Source organism: Mastomys coucha, unplaced genomic scaffold, assembly GCF_008632895.1.
Source record: "Mastomys coucha isolate ucsf_1 unplaced genomic scaffold, UCSF_Mcou_1 pScaffold12, whole genome shotgun sequence".
Classification (NCBI taxonomy): domain Eukaryota; kingdom Metazoa; phylum Chordata; class Mammalia; order Rodentia; family Muridae; genus Mastomys; species Mastomys coucha.
Genome location: NW_022196894.1, coordinates 13,627,224 through 13,646,337, shown reverse-complemented (window position 1 = coordinate 13,646,337; position 19,114 = coordinate 13,627,224). Strand labels below are relative to the sequence as shown.

Here is a 19,114-nt window from a genome sequence, read left to right as displayed (position 1 = left end):
AAACAATACTACTAATAGAGAGGCTGAGATAGAAGAAGCAAGATTTCAAGACCCTTATGTTGTACACAACAAGACGCTGTCACAAACAAGCTGAAAGTATATATAGATTGTACAATATTGGATCTATTTCTCCAATTACCAAATTAGAGAGACCATTGGATGACAATCAACAAAGTTGTAATTCCTCATATTTTTGGATTTCAATCGCTTAAGGTATGTTGGTAATATTAATTTTCATATTAAGATATTAAGGAAAGGTAACTGTCACTTCCTGTTGTTTTTGTTGTAAGAGATGGAATTAGATTTGTGTAGATTTGTTGAAAGATTACTTTCTTGCTTCTTCTAGGGTGTAGTTTTGCTCCTTATGTTGATGTTTTCCGTCTATTATCCTTTGTAGGGCTGGATTTGTGGAAAGATATTGTGTAAATTTTGTTTTGTCATGGAATATCTTGTTTCTCCATCTATGTAATCGAGAGTTTTGCTGAGTATAGTAGCCTGGGCTGGCATTTGTGTTCTTGTAGGGTCTGTATGACATCTGCCCAGGATCTTCTAGCTTTCATAGTCTCTGGTGAGAAGTCTGGTGTAATTCTGATAGGCCTGCCTTTATGTTACTTGACTTTTTTGCTTTAGTATTTTAAAATTCTTTCTTTGTTTAGTGCATTTGGTGTTTTGATTATTATGTGATGGGAGGAATTTCTTTTCTGGTCCAGTCTATTTGGAGTTCTGTAGGCTTCTTGTATGTTCATGGGCATCTCTTTCTTTAGGTTAGGGAAGTTTTCTTCTATAATTTTTTTGAAGATATTTACTGGCCCATTACATTGGGAGTCTTCACTCTCTTCTATACCTATTATCCTTAGGTTTGGTCTTCTCATTGTGTTCTGGATTTCCTGAATGATTTGGGTTAGGAGCTTTTTGCTTTTTGCATTTTCTTTGACTGTTGTGTCAATGTTTTCTATGGTGTCTTCTGCCCCTGAGATTCTCTCTTCTATGTCTTGTATTCTGTTGGTGATGCTTGCATCTATGACTCCTGATTTCTTTCCTAGCTTTTATACCTCCTCTGATTTCTTTATTGTTTCTATTTCCATTTTTAGATTCTGGATGGTTTTGCTCATTTCCTTCACCTGTTTGATTGTGTTTTCTTGTAGTTCTTTAAGGGATTTTTGTGTTTCCTCTTTAAGAGCTGTGTTCTCCTGTATTTCTCTGAGGGTGCTATTTATGTCTTTCTTAAAGTCCTGTATCATCATCATGATAAGTGATTTTAGATCTGAATCTTGCGTTTCCGGTGTGATGGTGTGTCCAGGACTTGCTATGGTGGGAGAACTGGATTCTGATGATGCCAAGTAACCTTAGTTTGTGTTGTTTATTTTCTTACCCCCACCCCCCCGCCATTTGGTTATCTCTAGTGATACCTGCCTTTGCTAAATCTGACTGGAGCCTGTTCTTCCTGTGATCCTGGTTGTATTAGAACTCCTCAGAGTCAGGCAGTCTCTATGACCCTGTGATTCTGGGATCCTGTGACCCTGGGCTTGTTAGAGCATCTGGGAGTGCAGCAGCTTTCTCTGGGTGTTGTGGGACTGACTATGGAGCCTGGGCCCAAGGTCTGCTCAGGACACCAGCCCAGAGAGACCAGAAGGAACTCAAGCCACTCTGCTGGTGAAGTCCCTGTGTGCCTGGTCCCGCAGGTCCCAGTTACTCCCGGTGTTGGGACAGATGTTGGGTCCTCCTCACCTCTGATCCTGAGAGTGTCAGAGCACGTGGGAGTGGAGCTTCCTCTGGGTGTTGTGGGACTGGCTGCAGAACCTTACTTTTTAATTTTTAAGACAGAGTTTCTCTGTGTAACAGCCCTGGCTGTCCTGGAACTCACAGAGATTCACCTGCCTCTGATTAAAGGCCTGCCACTATGCCCAGCTAAGGACCTCTTAGTTTTAAGTGTTTTCTTTTTTCTCATAATGCAACAGGAACTGAAAATAAAATTATGAGGACTCATTTGCAATTTTAACTCTTTACTCCTGTGTCTCTAAATGGGGCCATCCAACAACTTTTATTTTAATGAGTCTGGTGAGGAAATGTGAGTTCACTGTGAATCTTATTCCTTAAAGTCAAACAAAGGTCTAGTATCAGCACCCGAACTTCAGAATTGGAAGATAAGGAGCATTTCTGGAGAGCCCTGGGAAAAAAGGACCAACACACTGCTTTTTCTCTAGTCCCCAAGCACTCTGGGAGCACCATCAAATACTAGCACTTCACCAAGAGAGCTCAGATATGGGTGAGATCGTAATTCAAAGATGGGAACCAGATAAACATGCATGTCCCCCTATTGGGTTTTCTGTCTTGCCAACACTGCAGAGGTGGGCGCTATCTGCCCACTCGACATCTGGTGAAGCTGTCAGATAGGTATTTAAATGAGACATGCATTACTGAAATATTTGGTAGTTTTCAAAAAAGAAGCTAGGAACCAACGATAGAGTAAGTGTAATGCATAGACTGTTAAAATAACTGGAGGCTTTCTCAGTTAAGAGTTGTTCTGTTTAGCTAGGCATGGTGGCAATCAGGAGATAGAGGCAGGCAGATCTCCCTGAGTTCAAAGCCAGCCAGACGTACATAGTGAATTCCAGGGCATGTACGGCTATGTAGAGAGAGAGAGACTATCTCAAACACCCATCCACACACACCCCAGACCCACACCACCCACCCAACCCACCCCTCCCCTAAGCTGTTCTGTGTGAGAATGCAAAGAATGTCAAACAACCTTTTTTGTTTAAAGTACATTTAACCTGAAATGTGTCTGAAATTTGATCTCATTCCTACAAGGCCAGTTTAAGACATGGTGTGAAGGACTAGTATATATGGCTTAAAAATCATTACATTAAAAATTGTTACATTTTGTGCTCATATGAAACTTTGAAAGAATACCTTTTTTAGTAGCAAGAAAAAGAAAACTGGGTTTCTTTGAATTCAAGATATAGTCCCCACTGCAAATGTCACTCAGCCACAAAATGAAGCTCGGCTTTTTATTTTTATTTTTATTTTATTTCATTTTAATTTAATTTTAATTTTTTTGAAGCTCGACTTTAAAACAAAATAGCCAAGGAAATGCAGATCACAAAGTTGTTATTAACAGTAATCCTGGGGGATGGAGAGTTGGCTCAGCGGTTAAGAGTACTGACTGCTCTTCCAGAGGTCCTGAGTTCAAATCCCAGCAACCACATGGTGGCTCATAACCATCTGTAATGGGATCTAATGCCCTCTTCTGGTATGTCTGAAGACAGCTACAGTGTACTCACATACATAAAAATAAATAAAAAAGAAAGAAAAAAAAGAGTAATTCTGGACCATAGGGTATTAATTACATTATTTGTTCTTCTGCTTTCCCTACTGAATATCCCAGATTGCTTAGTTGCTGTCTTAAGTGCAATTAAGTATACAGCTTGTTGTGAGTTTTCAGAGATCCGGAAACCAAAAATGTCATGTGTACCAGGAATACACCAGAAACAAAACACTGTGTTAAGATTACTTTGACAATTCTTTATCAACCAGATTATACAGTGGTTATATGCTTGGTCGTTCTTGACTGTGTGTGTTGTCCGACCTGTAGGCGTCACACCAGCCACTCTGGGACGGTGTGTGGAGGACCATGTCTGTTGACAGTCGGTCGCCCAAGAGGTACCCTCACCACCCCAGGCAGGTAGGACCAGGTAAGCGGTTGGTAGAGTGTACCAGCCTTCCGCACCCTGGCCGTGACGTCACGACCTTTGCTGGCGGTTGCATCCGGTTGCGGTCCGTTGCCCTGGAGACGTATACACAGAGGAACGGGTCCCAGTACCCGCCAGGGGTGGCGGAGGTCCTGGTATCTGCCGACCACCTGCTGGTGCGGCGCCATGAGCCAGCGGCAGGTGCTGCAAGGTATGGCAAAGGCGGGCGGGCACTCGGGAGGGTTGGCGCCTCGGGCCACAGGACACCTCCACCGGGTCTCTTTCCTCAGTGTTCGAGCAGTACCAGAAAGCCCGGACGCAATTCGTGCAGATGGTGGCGGAGCTGGCGACAAGACCCCAAAATATCGAAACGCTACAGAATGCAGGTGAGTCTGCACCCCTTGCGTTGTCCGTCTGTCTCAGCTGCTGGCTCTGATAGCTACGAACTTCGCTGTCTGTGATTTTCCACGTACCCCTCCCCGCTACCTGCCACCCTACCTACCCTAATCTCCTATCCCTCAGGCCCTGGCCTCTTCCATCCCCTGAATCCCATCAGCTGTACTTATAACCCCCAGCTGCTGTCCTCTTGGTTCCTTACCTGCAGAGGTTTTGTTCGTTCGTTTCTTTGTTTTGTTTTGTTGTTGTTTTTGTGTGTGTGCCTGGTGAGTCAAAGAAGACATCTCCAAGTTCCTCCTGTACAATCTCCAGTCCCCTGGGGGGTGGGGTGGGGGAGGAGGTGTCTCATGAAATCTGGCAGGTTGTCAGGTTCATTCAAAGCAGTATGAATTTCCTGGAAGTCGTTTAGCATAGATCTTACTCTCCCTAATCAAATCCATTTTATGTACGAGCTGTGTATAGTGTGTGTATGTGTGTGTGTTTGCTCAGCAAGCACTTTACTCATTAGTTCATGTCCTCACTCCCTCTCACCCACCCCCTTTTGATCAACTCAGGCATCCTTACTACAGAAAAATTCAAGACACATCATAGTACTTTTGGTCTTACTGTGTAGTGAAACATAGTGTTATGCTCCTAGATTGTAAGTAGGTAAAGACATGGTTTTGTAAAGTCCTTATGATGCTCTAAATCTACCCTTTAAATTGAGGAGTGGGAAAAATGGGGAAGAGAACGAATAAGGTGGGGAGAGAAAGAAGAGAGGGAAGAGGGAAGGAGAGAGAAGCAGGGAGGACAGAGAGAGGAAGAGGGGGACGGGAGAAAGGAGGGGGGAAGAGGGAAAGGCTTGTAAGAAGAGGCAGAGGGAGGAGGGAGGAGGGAGGAGGGAGGAGGGAGGAAGGAGGAAGGAGGAGGGAGGAGGAAAGAAGGAGACATTCATTTGTCCAGATCAAGCATGAGCTACTAACTGAACTATGAGATTGGTATCACTATTTTGTCTTAAGAAACCTTTAGTTTATTGGATATTTTTGTTTGTTTTCTTTTCTTTTCTTTCTTTCTTCCTTCCTTCCTTCCTTCCTTCCTTCCTTCCTTCCTTCCTTCCCTGGGGACAGTGTTTCTCTGTGTAGCCTTGGCTGTCCTGGAATCCACTCTGTAGATCAGGCTGGCCTGTAGCTCATAGACATCCTCCTGCTTCTGCCTCCTAACTGTGACAGCTGGGATCAAAGGTGTGTACCACCACTGCCAGGCATATTATAGAATATCTTTAAAACTAACTTAAATACCCTGTACCTTTTTGGTCCTTTGTTTTGTCCTTTGGATTTTGGTGTTTATTTTGGACATTTTCTTTATTATTTTTAAAATTTTTATTCTTTTCTCAAACATTTACATCCTGAAACACAGTTCCCCTTCCTCTACTCTTCCCAGTCTCTCTCTTCCCTTTCCCTCTCCCCTATATCCACTCCTCCTCTGTTTCTCTTAAAAAAAAAAAAAAAAAAAACAGGTCTCCCAGGGATGTGAACTGAATTGGATAATGAGTTACAATAAGGCTGGACATAGACCTTCAGACCAAGGCTGGGCAATACAAAGTATTTCTGGCTACATTTACTCCTGCTCGGTTTTGCTGCTGGTGCTGGTGTTAGCTTTTCTGATTTCAGAGCCCAAATTCTTCACACTTCTAACATGAACTGGAGGCCAGTGACTCTTCCAGGATCTTCTAGGCCTTGGGACTGCTGAGACATCTAGGTTCTTATACTGGGTAGCTATTGGATTCTCAGATTCTCAGGCATGTAGACAACCATTATTGTACATCAAAGCCCCTAGCATTTAAGCCATCCTACTACATCCCCTTTTATATCCATTCTGTTGGTTCTGTTCCTCTAGAGTCCTGGCTTATACACTGTTATTTATTTACTTGGCACGTGTGTGGTAAGGTGTGCATGTGTGTTTGTATGTGTGAGTGCATGTGCATGAACATATATAGGTGGGTGTTGGCCCATTGTTGACACGGGCTCACAATTAACAGATTGTATTGAGTCTCAGAAGAAACGAACTTTTAAACTGCCTGTCTGCCTGCCTTGATGCTCATCTAGTCTAAATCTCTGAATAAACAGGTCTCCAATAAACTCTCCCTTCTATAAATACTGAAATACTTCCTTGTATCCTATCTGACTACAATGCAATAAAACTTAAAATTGACAGCAAATAAACCTCTAGTAGAAACAAACTCATGTAGATTGTAGGACTCATTACTGCATGATGGATGGGTAAAGAAGAAATCAAGAATTGCTGCCATTAACTGAAAATGGGAACAATCAGTCAGCCTCTGGAACACACCTAAAGTATAGGGAGATGCACAACTCTAAGTGCCCACATTAAAAACACAAGTAAACGATCTAATGATGCTATCAAAAATTTGGAAAAAAAGTGAATATGCCAAATCCAAATCCAGTAAGTGGCAAGAAATAATAAAAAGCAGAGCAGAAATCAGTCAGATCAAAACAAAGGAAACAGCACACACACAAAAAATCAATAGATCAAAGAGCCGGTTCTTGGGAAGATTAAAAAAAAATTAAAAGCCAGGTGGTGGTGGCACATGCCTTTAATCCCAGCACTTGGGAGGCAGAGGCAGGCAGATTTCTGAGTTCAAGGCCAGCCTGGTCTACAGAGTGTATGTATATATATACATATGTATGCATATATGTATGTATGTATATATGTATATCATGTGTATGCCTGGCTTTTAAGGAGGTGAGAAGAGGGTGCCAGATCCTCTGGAACTGAAGTCACAGACAGTTGGTAAGCTGCCATGTGGTTGTTGGCAACTTAATGCAGGTCCCCTGCAAGAGCAGCAAATACTCTGACCACTGAGCAACCTCTCTAGCTCCCATTTTCTGTTTCCTAATAAGAATTTTGCTAATTTCTGTTTTTTATAACTCAGGTGTAATGTCTTTGCTAAGGCCGCTTCTTCTGGATGTGGTCCCAACAATTCAACAGACTGCTGCTTTGGCTCTGGGGAGACTGGCCAATTACAATGATGACTTAGCAGAAGCAGTCGTGAAGGGTGACATTCTTCCACAGCTTGTTTATTCATTGGCAGAACAAAATGTAAGAATTTTTCAAAAATAATTTATATATTGTTTGGTTTTAGGTAAGAATATGATAACTGTGTCACAGTTTGAAGGTCTTGGAATGATTAGATTATTTTGGTTTGGACTTGGTTTGGACTTGGTAGCAGCATCTCTATCACTGTTAACACATGGGTACGATGTAAAAGAACTTTTGTGACTCATGCATAACGTAGTATGTATGTTCATGGGAGCTTTGAATAGAGCTTTAGACTCTGTTGAAGAGTGGAAAGATCCTAGGCAAATAAACATGTTCTTTTCTGCAATTTTTATATGAAGGTGACTAGTGGCAAGAATAATCCCTGAAGAGAGGGTACCTTTAATGAAAAGTTTGATAAGTCATTTTTTTACTAAATACACATTTCAAAGTATTCTACCCCATGTTATCTGGCATTTTTTTCTCTACAGTTTCCAGTTTCATTTTTATAATAGTTAAGAATTTAAGCATTGTTAGACTATCTATTACACTCTATTAGTTTATCATAACCTGAGTAAGACATCATTTTTCTTGGCATCCTTAAGACTAAATTTCTACTTTCCTAATGAAACATAGCTCAACTGAAAAGTGGGCGAAGGGCTTGAATAGATATTGTTTCAAAGAAACTTTATAAACAGTCAACGAGTGCTGAAAAGGCTCTCAACAGTGTTAGCCATTAAAAGATACACATTGAAACCTCAATGAGATGACACCTCATATCTATTGGGATGGCCATAAGAAAAATAATAAAAAGTAAAGCGAGGAAGTGTTGACACCCTCATGTGTTGTTGGTAGGTGTGTAAGATGGTACAATTGCTGTGACAACTTGGCAAAATGCAGTACGATCCGGTAAGATTTGATCTGATCAGGCAGTTCTTCTTCCCATTATACAGTCACAAGCACTAAAATGTTGTGGCACATATTCAGACAGCACTACTTAGCTGTCTGTGAGTGGAAGCAGACCAAAGCCATCAACAAAATGCCTAGATAAACAAAGTATTGAATCTATATAACAGACTGCAGCACTAATAATTGTGGTATTTATGATTATCAAAACCATTTTGATAATGGCTGAAAAGATTGCTCAATGGTTAAGACCTTTGAGAGGACTTAACCATAAGTCCTCTTACAGAGGACCCACATTTGGTTCATATCATCATATCGGATGCTCACAACCATCTGTAATGCTAGCTCCAGGGGATCTGATAACTCTGTCCTCCACAGGCACCTAAATGTATGTCCTTTGCTAACTGTCCTCCATAGGTACCCACATGCATACACATACATGTACATCATGTGTTCAGACACATACATGAAGAACTAAAAGAAAAATAAAACATCAGTCAAATCTTTAAAAAGAAGAAGGCATTAAAAAAAAAAACATGTCAAGTGAAAGATGCCAGACACACAGACTTGTGCTGTATGATCCCATTTATAAAAGATGTCAAGAATGAGTAAATTCATAGAGATAGAATCCGGTAGTGGTTTTCAGGGGCTAGGAGAAGTGGGGCAGGATAGGAAATGACTGCTTGACTCTCAGTCTTCAAGTTTCTGATAGAGTAAATGGGATGGTGGAATTGTGAACGTGAACATTGATTTATACACTTTACCATGAAAAAGGAAAATTTTATGATGCATTTTCCTAGAGTAAAACCCATAATTGTGCGAAAAACTTATTTACTATACAGATTTGAGAGTCATTTACTAATGTCTTTGTAAAGAACCACAACCTTTCATTTTCCTGGGTGTGTCCTTCAGGAGCTTGCACAGGTACCAGGAGCCATCAAGGAGAAGCTAAAAACTAGCAGGTGATCTCCCTGAGATGGGTCTGCCATGGATTAAAATCTACGATGGATTTGCTCCTTTAGACAAGGCCGAGGAGAATTTCATTTTGGGAAAGATTCCTGCTATTAATATGCTTCCTATATATGTGTATATACACAACATACAACATAATAATATATAATAACATATATATGTACACACACACACACACACACACACACACACACACACACACACACATATATATTCCACCTGTTACTCAGCCCAGTAACTGTGGGATGGAGCTTAGAAAGAATGCCAACATTTCCCCATTTTGGTTTAATTAAAAAAGGAAAAATTAGAAAGAGGTGATGGTGGAGAAGTCTGCTGGTTCCTCAGAAAATTGAACATAGTATTACCTGAGGACCCAGCTATACCACTCCAGGAAATATACCAAAAAGATGCTCCAACATGTAATAAGGACACATGCTCCACTAGGTTCATAGCAGCCATATTTATAATAGCCAGAAGCTGGAAGCAACCCAGATGTCCCTCAACAGAGAAATGAATAGAGAAAATGTGGTACATTTACACAATAGAGTACTTCTCAGCTATTAAAAACAATGACTTCATGAAACTCTTAGGCAAATGAATGGAACTAGAAAATATTGTCCTGAGTGAGGTAACCCAGTCACAAAAGAACACACATGGTAAGCACTTACTGATAAGTGGATATTAGCTTCCAAAGCTCAGAATACCCAAGATACAATTCACAGAGCACATGAAGCTCAAGAAGAAGGATGATCAAAGTGTGGATGCTTTTGTCTTTCTTAGAAGGGTGAACAAAATACTCACAGGAGGAAATACAGAGACAAAGTGTGCAGCAGAGACTGCCCCACCTGGGGATCCATCCCATATACAGTTACCAAACCCAGACAGTATTGTGGATGCCAAGAAGTGCTTGCTGACAGGAGCCTGATAGAGCTGTCTCCTGAGAGGCTTAGCCAGACCCTGACAAATACAGAGGTGGATGCTCGCAGCCAACCATTGGACTGAGCCTGGGGTCCCCAGTAGAGGAGTTAGAGAAAGAACTGAAGGAGCTGAAGTGGTTCGCAACTCCACAGGAAGAACAACAATATTGATCAACCAGACCCCCCCCCCCCCCCCAGAGCTACCAGGGACTAAACCACTAACCAAGGAGTACACATGGAGCAACCATCCAGCCACATATGTAGCAGAGGATTGTCTTGTCTGTCATCAATTGGAGGAGAGTGGGGTCCTGTGAAGGCTTGGTGCCAGGGAGGGGAGGCAAGAGTGGGTGAGGGAGCACCCTCATAGAAGCAGGGGGAAGGGGAGTGGGAAATGGGGTTTTGGGGATGGGGTAACCTGGAAAGGAGATAACATTTGAAATGTTATTTTCTCTGAGGGTTGTATGTCCCACATTAGGTGCCAGTTTCAGGGGTCCTTGTAAGCATCAAGATGGGCAAGGAAATAAACCTCCAGGAGGTGAGAAGAAAAACTCTGTTCAGCCCAACTTAGTCAGACTAGATCAAACATGGAGAGTCTGATGCCGGGTGGTTTATTGCCAGCACATTTAAACAGTAAATTTTGGAAAGCAAGCTTCCTGGTGTACAAGGAGACACAATTAAATTACAACTCTACTCAAAGCACATGGCATTTCTTTTGATAAGATGGGTTCCAGAGATAGGCTGCGTGTGTTTTCTTAAGGACCTAGGGAAGGATCTGGCCTGGTCTGAGTCATAGCACAGAGGACATTTGAGCTATTACCTGCCTCTGGTCCTGGTTGCAGGATCTTGATATGGCCTGGCCCTATTGATAACTCAGGCCAGCAGGCTGTTAATCAACTCCAATTCCCAGCCTTCTGGATGGAAACATGTTATATATCTGTTCCTTTGAGGGGGCAACCCCATGTGCTTAACACTCCTGGTTCTCTAGAGAAGGACCTTCTCTCTGGGTAGAAGGACCTTCATGCTCACAAGTTTATATAGGCAACTACATTGCTCTGCCTAGAAAACACATTTCTTGCCGGGCGGTGGTGGTGCACGCCTTTAATCCCAGCACTTGGGAGACAGAGGCAGGCGGATTTCTGAGTTCGAGGCCAGCCTGGTCTACAGAGTGAGTTCCAGGACAGCCAGGGCTATACAGAGAAACCCTGTCTCGAAAACAAAACAAAACAAAAAAACCCAAAAAAACCAAACAAACAAAAAAAAAGAAAACACATTTCTAAAAGAGTCAATATAATGTATTAACCCAATAATATATTAACTTATATTCTACTGTTTAGCTTATTTCCTTACCAGAAGCAATTTAAATTTATGACTATTTTACCTTATGTTCACCACATAAGAACAACTTGAGACCTAACTGTTATTTCAGGATAACTTGAAATACCAGGAAAATGAGTTGAGGTCATGAGAGTCCTGCCATGCTTAGAGACTGAAAGCAAATAACAGAAATGAGTTAGCTGATAGTACAGTGACATATTTGAAAAGTCCAAGTGTTCCCATGAGTTAAACAATACCTTTCAGTATCAAGAACTCTTATCACTTTCAACATTATAGAAAGCATTATGTTTATATTTGATTTTTAAAATTTCTAAATGCATACTTAAGTGTGAGGTATTTGAGAATGTAAATTTAAACATACCTTATTTTCAGTTTACCAAGGAGGAGCAATGGGGGTTTTCAAAGAATCAAAGTGATTTTTCAGGCTAAGTTTTTATGCTTTTGTATTCCCAACCCATTGTGCTCTCTTTAAAGTAATTTTTAAGCTGCTTTGGTTTGTTCTTTCTTTCCCCTGTTAGCGTTTCTACAAAAAGGCAGCTGCCTTTGTGCTGCGAGCAGTTGGTAAGCACTCTCCGCAGCTGGCCCAGGCCATAGTCGACTGTGGCGCTCTGGACACACTGGTGATATGCTTGGAGGATTTTGACCCTGGAGTCAAGGAGGCTGCAGCCTGGGCACTTGGATATATTGCAAGACACAACACAGGTAATGGGGGATATTTGGACACAAGGAAACTCTAGGTTTATGACATGACTCAGTGGTAATATACAATAGATTGAGTTTCAGGGTGATTGTATATGTGGTGAAAACCACATTTGAATGACAGTCCAGCTATTTGGAGTGGGATTGGTCCTCAAAGGCTTTGGTAGCCAGTCATAGTGTTGCATGCTTATGATCCCAGCATACAGGAAGCCGAAGCAGAAAGATTACAAACTCATGGACATGCCGAACTACTCTGTGATGTCCTGCCTTTAAACCAAAATAAACAAAACCAACCAAAATAAATATCCCAAATCAACCAGTCAAATAAAAATATCCTTGAAATTTGTTTGTTAATGAATATATATTGGATTGTCATCCTGTGAGAATTCATTGAGTCTTTGTTATAAGTTATGTTTTGAATGATAAAAATTACATAATACAGTATACATTTATTAATGATACTGTAAGTTTTCATATGGATATAAATTATAAAGAGCTACATATGTGTATTACAGTTAATAGAATTAGGATGCCCTTTTAAAACTTCCAGTTTCTTTTCATTGTGTTTATGTATGAACTAGCAGCTACTGTGTACTGAATAATTATGAGCCTGGCTCTGCACCCTGCATTTCAGCTTGCTTGTTTAGGTGCTTGTCTCCCTACTAAACCGTGTAACTTAGAGAGGATGCCTGAGGTTATGTGATGGTAGCACCAGGATTTGGGTTTAATTCTGATGCTCAAGCCCGTGTTAACTACTTGATCATACAACTCTACTATCTGCTCCTGACAATACTGGTGGCAAGCCAGAAACATAGCAACACCATTGGAGACAGAAAAGAAATAGAACAAAATAACACTAAGCTGAGAAAGAATATTATTGTCAGAAGGCTTTAAAATCAATATATTAAAATTCATTGCATAACATCTAGAGTTTGGTGTCTAAATAGGTTCATTTAGGCCTGTTATTTACTACCCATTAGGAAAATAGGCAGCACTTTTTCTTTTTATAACTAGCATATGCTAATGCTATGCAACAATAGATTTCATTAACACACACACACACACACACACACACACTGTATTTTGGTTTATCCACCTTGTTTCCTCTAATCTCTATTACCCACTCTGGTCTGCCTCCCACTAATCCTTTTCCATCCCCGAACTAGTCCTCTGTCTTCATTAGGATTACTATTGCTATGATAAAACACCATGACCAGAACAACTTTGGGAGGAAAGGGCTTATTTGGCTTTATGTTTCCACATCACAGTTCATCATCAAAGGAAGTCAGGATAGGAAATCAAACCTGTCAAGAGCTGGAGGCAGGACCAGATGCAGCTCCTGGCCATGGAGGGGCACTGCTTACTTCTTTCTCTCCATGGCTTGCTCAGCCTGCTTTCTCACAGAACTTAGAATCACTAGTCCAGGGATGGCACCACCCACAATGTGGTGGGCTCTTTCCCATTAATCACTAATAAAATGCTCTACAGGCTTGCCTGCAGCCTGATCTTATGGAGACCTTCCCTTAATTCCTTCCTCAAATTGATATAAAATTATCTAGCACATCCTCCTTATACTATTATTATTTTATTTTGTGTACCCAATGGGTTTCACTGGGGTTGAGAACTTGATCCATGACTACCAGTATTGTACCATTTCTGTCCCCCTCTTCCTTCTCCATGTCCTCTGTATTCTCACTCTTACTTTCTCTCAGACTCATGGCCTTTTTTATAACTATTGTCTCTCTATGTGTGTGTATATCTATATATCTACATATATCATCTACTGAGTCTGGTTGTTGTTGCTTGGATGTGCATACGTTCAGAGCTGACTAATTAGGATTGGGAACTTGTCCTGAAAACAACTGGTTCTCCTTCTTTCACAGACACCAACAGCCTATAAGTTTTTCATCTAGGGGTGGAGCCTTGTGAAATTCTCCTCTGTCCCTCTTGGCATATTAACTTGTGTGGCCTTTGCCGGTCTTGTTGAGAGTTCACGGGTACAGCACCCTGTCCTGTCCACAAGATACTGTCTTGTAGCAGTCATCTGCTTCTCAGGCTCTTAAAATATTTTCCTTGCTCACCGGCCATGTTCCTCAAGCCTTAGGTATAAGAGCTGTGTTATAGATGTCCCATGTGGGGCTGGCTATTTCATGGTCACTTACTCTTTACATTATCACCAGTTGTGGCTCTCTCTAACAGTCTCAGTTCAACTTCCAAAAGATGATTCGTTGATAAGGGGTGAGAGCTGCACTGATCATGTGTATAAAGGTAAACATGTACAAAACAGATGGACACTACATTAATTTATCACATGGTAGTAGAAGGCTCTCATTTGGGGCCTATCTCCATTCTTGGGTTCTTGGTTTGGCTTGCAGTAATAGACATCTGTTCCTGATGTCCCACCTTCACACCCTCCCATATATCCCTCCTTGCTTTCTTTCTTTTTATGGTGAAAAAAGTATATATTTAGAATTAGCCATCTGGACTCAGTTTAGATGATCCCAATCTTGTTGGCAACATCTAGAGCATCATAATCAGGAGCCAAGAGAACATATGCCTTCTTCTCTCTGACGGGCTTTATCAGGGTATGGACTTTAGCCACATCAATGTCATAGAGTTTCTTCATGGCCTGTTTGATCTGGTGCTTGTTGGCCTTGACATCCAAATGAACACAAGCATGTTGTTATCCTCTATTTTCTTCATGGCTGACTCAGTGGTCAGTGGGAATTTGATGATAGCATAGTGGTCAAGCTTGTTTCTCCTGGGCGCACTCTTTCCAGGATATTTTGGCTGCCTCCGGAACCTCAGGGTCTTGGGTCGCCAGAAGGTGGGTGACATTCGGATCTTCTTTTTGTGGCTGTGGACGCCTTTCAGCACTGCCTTCTTAGCTTTCAAGGCCTTTGCTTTGGCTTCATCTTTGGGAGGGGCAGGAGCTTCCTTCCTTGCTTTCGGCGCCCTTTTGGTGAAAAGGGTGGCCCAGCCTAATTCCCCCCTTGCTTTCTTTTAAACCAAATACATTCCTGAAAACACAAATATGCCCTGCTCAGTCTCTATAATGTTATTTATAGGTATGTTTTGACACATCACCATTTGGTACTGGATAACAAATTGGTATGTTCCTCTTTAGGAAAGACCATTTCTTCTGATTCTAGTATTCCTTAGTTGTCTGTAGTTCTTTGTTGAGTCCTCATGAGTTTTCCCCTATCCACTTTAGCATGTCTATTGTTATCTTTCTTTACATTTGGGAAATCTCCTTCTATGATTTTGTTAAGGATATTTTCTGTGTCTTTGACCTGGATATCTTCTTCTTTCTCTATACTCATCATTTGCAGATTTGGTGTTTTCACAGTGTCCCAGATTTCCTCTGTGTTTTGTTTCTAGATTTTTAAAGATTTAACATTCTCTTTGACCAACATATCCATTTCTTCTACCTTGTCTTCATGCCTGACTTGACTTCACTTAGTCTGTTGGTAAGGCTTTCCTCTAAGTTTTTTGTTTGACTTTTGAGTTTTTATTTTTGTATTTTATTTCAGCATGGCTATTTCTTTGTCAAATTGTATTTCTGTATTTTGAATTATTTATATATTTAATTAAAATTTTTGTGTTTCCATAGTCTTTGTTGAAGCATTTATTTATACCCATTTTAGGATCCTTGAACAGATTCATAATTGCTATTTTGAAGCTTTTGTTATTGTGCTTCAGCTAATGTCCTTTTATCAAAGAAGGAGTAGTCCTGGTAGGAGTCCTGGTTTCTGGAGATGATCTATTGTCTTGGCTGTTCATGTTTGTGTTTTTGAGATCTAGGCCCCTGGTGTTGTACTGTTTGTAGAAGTTCTTTGTGTGAAAGCTTGTCTCACCTGTGTTGGGTATGTGTTGAGTTCTGTAGTTGTTGTTACTGCAGTCTGGTAGATTGTGGATTAGAGGAGTGATATTTGGTTTTCACTCCTGGGGCCACACTAGGTTTTGAGGGTTCAGACTCCCAGCAAGTCCCAGATCATTACAGTAGATGAGGTAGCTGCTACACTAGTAGGTGGGAGAAAGGGACTTACTGGAGGTGTCTTAAGTAGGGTTCAGGCTCTGGCTCCATGGAAATCAGCATTGGCAGAAATATGGCTGGGACTTCTTGCCTACCTCCTGTCTTCATACTGGGATTTGGTCTGGGTGGGATTGTACAGGTCTTGTGTTTATAGACTGTCATAATTTCTGTGAGCCATCTGCATAGCTACTTTGCTATATAAAGGATAAGATATGTGGGAGTATAAAGAGAAATAGTTGTTTTGCAAAAGATGGTTTATGGTTTTTGCTAATGGTTGCTTGGCACGTACCCAGCACTGAACTTCATTTCCAGCCTTATCTGTATTTTTAGAATTGTAGTTTACTCTTAGAAACCACTGAACTGATTCTACCCATGAGTAGAATTAGTTCTATTTTCATGATTGTCTTATTCAGGGTTTCTATTCCCATACAAGCATCACGACCAAGAAGCAAGTTGGGGAGGAAAGGGTTTATTCAGCTTACACATCTACATTCTTATTGATCACCAAAGAAAATCAGGGCTGGAACTCAAGCAGGTCAGGAAGCAGGAGCTGATGGAGAGGCCATGAAGGGATGTTATTTACTGGTTTGCTTCCCCTGTCTTGCTCAGCTTGCTTTCTTATAGAACTCAAGACTACCAGCCCAGAGATGGTACCATTCACAAGGGGCCCTCCCCACTTGATCACCAATTAAGAAAATGCCTTACAGTTGGATCTCATGGAGGCATTTTCTCAACTGAAGCTCCTTTCTCTGTGATAACTTCAGCTTGTGTTAAGTTGACACAATACCAGCCAGTGCAATGACACAAATGTTAGGCCTATTATATTCCAGTATACACACATTAAAGAAATATTAATTTAAGTCAAATGGAATTTTTTGTTTAATTTAACCTTTTTAGTAATTTTTTGAGAATTTCATACATGAGACTGTTATTTTATCATTCCCACTCCCTCTGTATCTCCTCCTACATACATGAAATTCCTTTCAAATTAATAACCTATTTTTCAATCATTATTATTTTGCATATGTGTACACACATGAACACAAATACACATTGATTTGCTATGTTGGTAGAACATAGCAAATGGTTCAGTGGATAAAATTGCTCATCAGACAAACATGAAAATCTGAGTTTGATCCCCAATGTGCACATAAAATCCATGCATGGCCATGTGCACACCTGTAATATGAACTCTGGTTCTTACAGTCTTTCTGCCCCATCTTCAGTGCTTTCGCCTAAGCCCTAGGTGTAGGAATTACATGGTGGATATATCATTTGGAGCTGAGTACCCTACAGTTGGTCAGTTATTCTCTGTATTTTGACCAGTTGTGGATTTCTGTAAAAGTTTACTCTGCTGAGTACAAGTATATGTACTTAGAATCCAGTAAGACATTGCATTGATTTAGGAAAATGGCGGGTCTGGGCTCTATAACTTTCTAGCCCATGGTAGTTGTTTAGGTTTATAGTTCCAGCATGAATTCCCTCCTATTGATCAGATCTTAAATTCAGTTAGATAGCTTGTTGGTCACCCACCAGATAAAAGTGCACTTTCAGGGGTATCTGTAGGCTGGTCATCATTGTGGTTCACGAGTTTACAGCTAGTAGCACTGTTGATTGCTTTTAAATTTTGACTGCTTACACGGCACACCTTCTGATATGAGATCTAGTCCGCAAAGTCAAGACTTCCAGGTCAATTTGGGCTCAATTCTTCTAAGCCCGGTGTTTGATCTGTGTGATATGTGTTTCTTTTTGAGATAGGGTTTCTTATAGCCTAGGCTAGCCTCAAATTTACTATGTTCTGAGTCTGGCCCTGAACTCCTGATCTTCTTGCCTTACTTTTTAAAGAGGCATGTGCCACCATGCCCAGTGGTCAATAATTAACATAAATCATGACTATTATATTAATGTGTGACCCTCCTTCAGCTGAGGGCTGATTCATTAGACCCCACTTTGCCACAGATAACCACGCCTCTCTGCCCACCTCCTGCTAATTGCCACGCCTCTCTCCAAGTTCCAGTTACGCTGGAAGTCCCACCTCCAGAGACTGAAGGAGAAGTTGGTGATTGGGCCAAGTTGCTGACGAACTTGGGGAAGGGGTTTTACCTTACCTATTCTACCTGGTTTTGCTTGTAACGAATGGAATTGAATGAAAGATGGCAGACTGAAACACACCACGTGTTGGTCTAAATTTTTACAAACCCTTCCCGTGGTTCTGGTACCCCAAAATTATGTTTCAGGACCTTGAGCCCATTCCAGAAAACCCATTCATACATGTGGCCACTGGTCAGCTACATTAATGAATTATACAAATCATGCTTGGAATTCTTTTTTGTTTCCCTCAGGTGTATCTGGTGGGTGAGAGAGAAGCAGTGACCACCCACACCATCCTGTCTTCAAATGCAGCTGTTGTTAGAGACAAATATACCCTCATCCTTTCTACTTACTATATCTGTCTGTGTGAAAACTGGCTGGCATCTTTTGCCCATATGCACTCACTCACTCACTTTTCTTGGCCCAACAGAATTATCACAAGCTGTGGTGGACGCAGGAGCAATTCCTCTTTTAGTTCTGTGCATCCAGGAGCCAGAAATTGCTTTGAAAAGGATCGCTGCCTCCGCCCTCAGTGATATCTCAAAGCACTCCCCAGAGTTAGCACAGACAGTGGTGGACGCGGGAGCTATTGCTCACTTAGCCCAGATGATCCTCAACCCTGATGCAAAACTGAAGGTAATAAAAATGATGGTACGAGGCAGACAAGCCAGAGCTTTCACAGTCTAAGAAAATGAAAGCACGGACAGGTTAACATTGCATAGTAAAAGAATTAGTAAATATAATTGAAAACATACAAATATATTATGTAGTTGGTCTAATATGTGAAAATAATGCTGTAACGAGTACACAATTAATATAGGATTGGGAAAAGTGTGTTTTGTTTGCTGCTGCTATGAGAAAAACACTATGACCAAAGGAGCTTGGTGCAGAGGTGGGCAGGTGTCCATATCACTGAGGGAAGCTAAGGCAGGAGCTCAAGGCTGGAACTGAAGGAGAGACCACAGAAAGTTTTACCTGGCTTTCTTCTTCTTCTTCTCCTTCTTCTTCTCCTTCTCCTCCTTCTCCTTCTCCTT

The 19,114-nt window shown here is 41.2% G+C and overlaps 1 protein-coding gene and 1 pseudogene across 1 annotated transcript in view; one reads left to right on the top strand and one right to left on the bottom strand.

Moving 5' to 3' along the window:
* Positions 1 to 3,661: 3,661 nt before the first annotated feature.
* Positions 3,662 to 19,114, top strand: part of LOC116085637 (sperm-associated antigen 6) — a 49,766-nt gene continuing 34,313 nt past the window's right edge. The window contains exons 1-5 of the mRNA XM_031363222.1: positions 3,662 to 3,903; positions 3,983 to 4,078; positions 7,021 to 7,187; positions 11,773 to 11,956; positions 18,511 to 18,716. Of these exons, the coding sequence (XP_031219082.1) occupies positions 3,879 to 3,903; positions 3,983 to 4,078; positions 7,021 to 7,187; positions 11,773 to 11,956; positions 18,511 to 18,716 (678 nt within the window). The 5' untranslated portion in view covers positions 3,662 to 3,878. The remainder of the gene's footprint in view (positions 3,904 to 3,982; positions 4,079 to 7,020; positions 7,188 to 11,772; positions 11,957 to 18,510; positions 18,717 to 19,114) is intronic.
* On the bottom strand, positions 14,406 to 16,040 carry LOC116086204 (annotated as a pseudogene).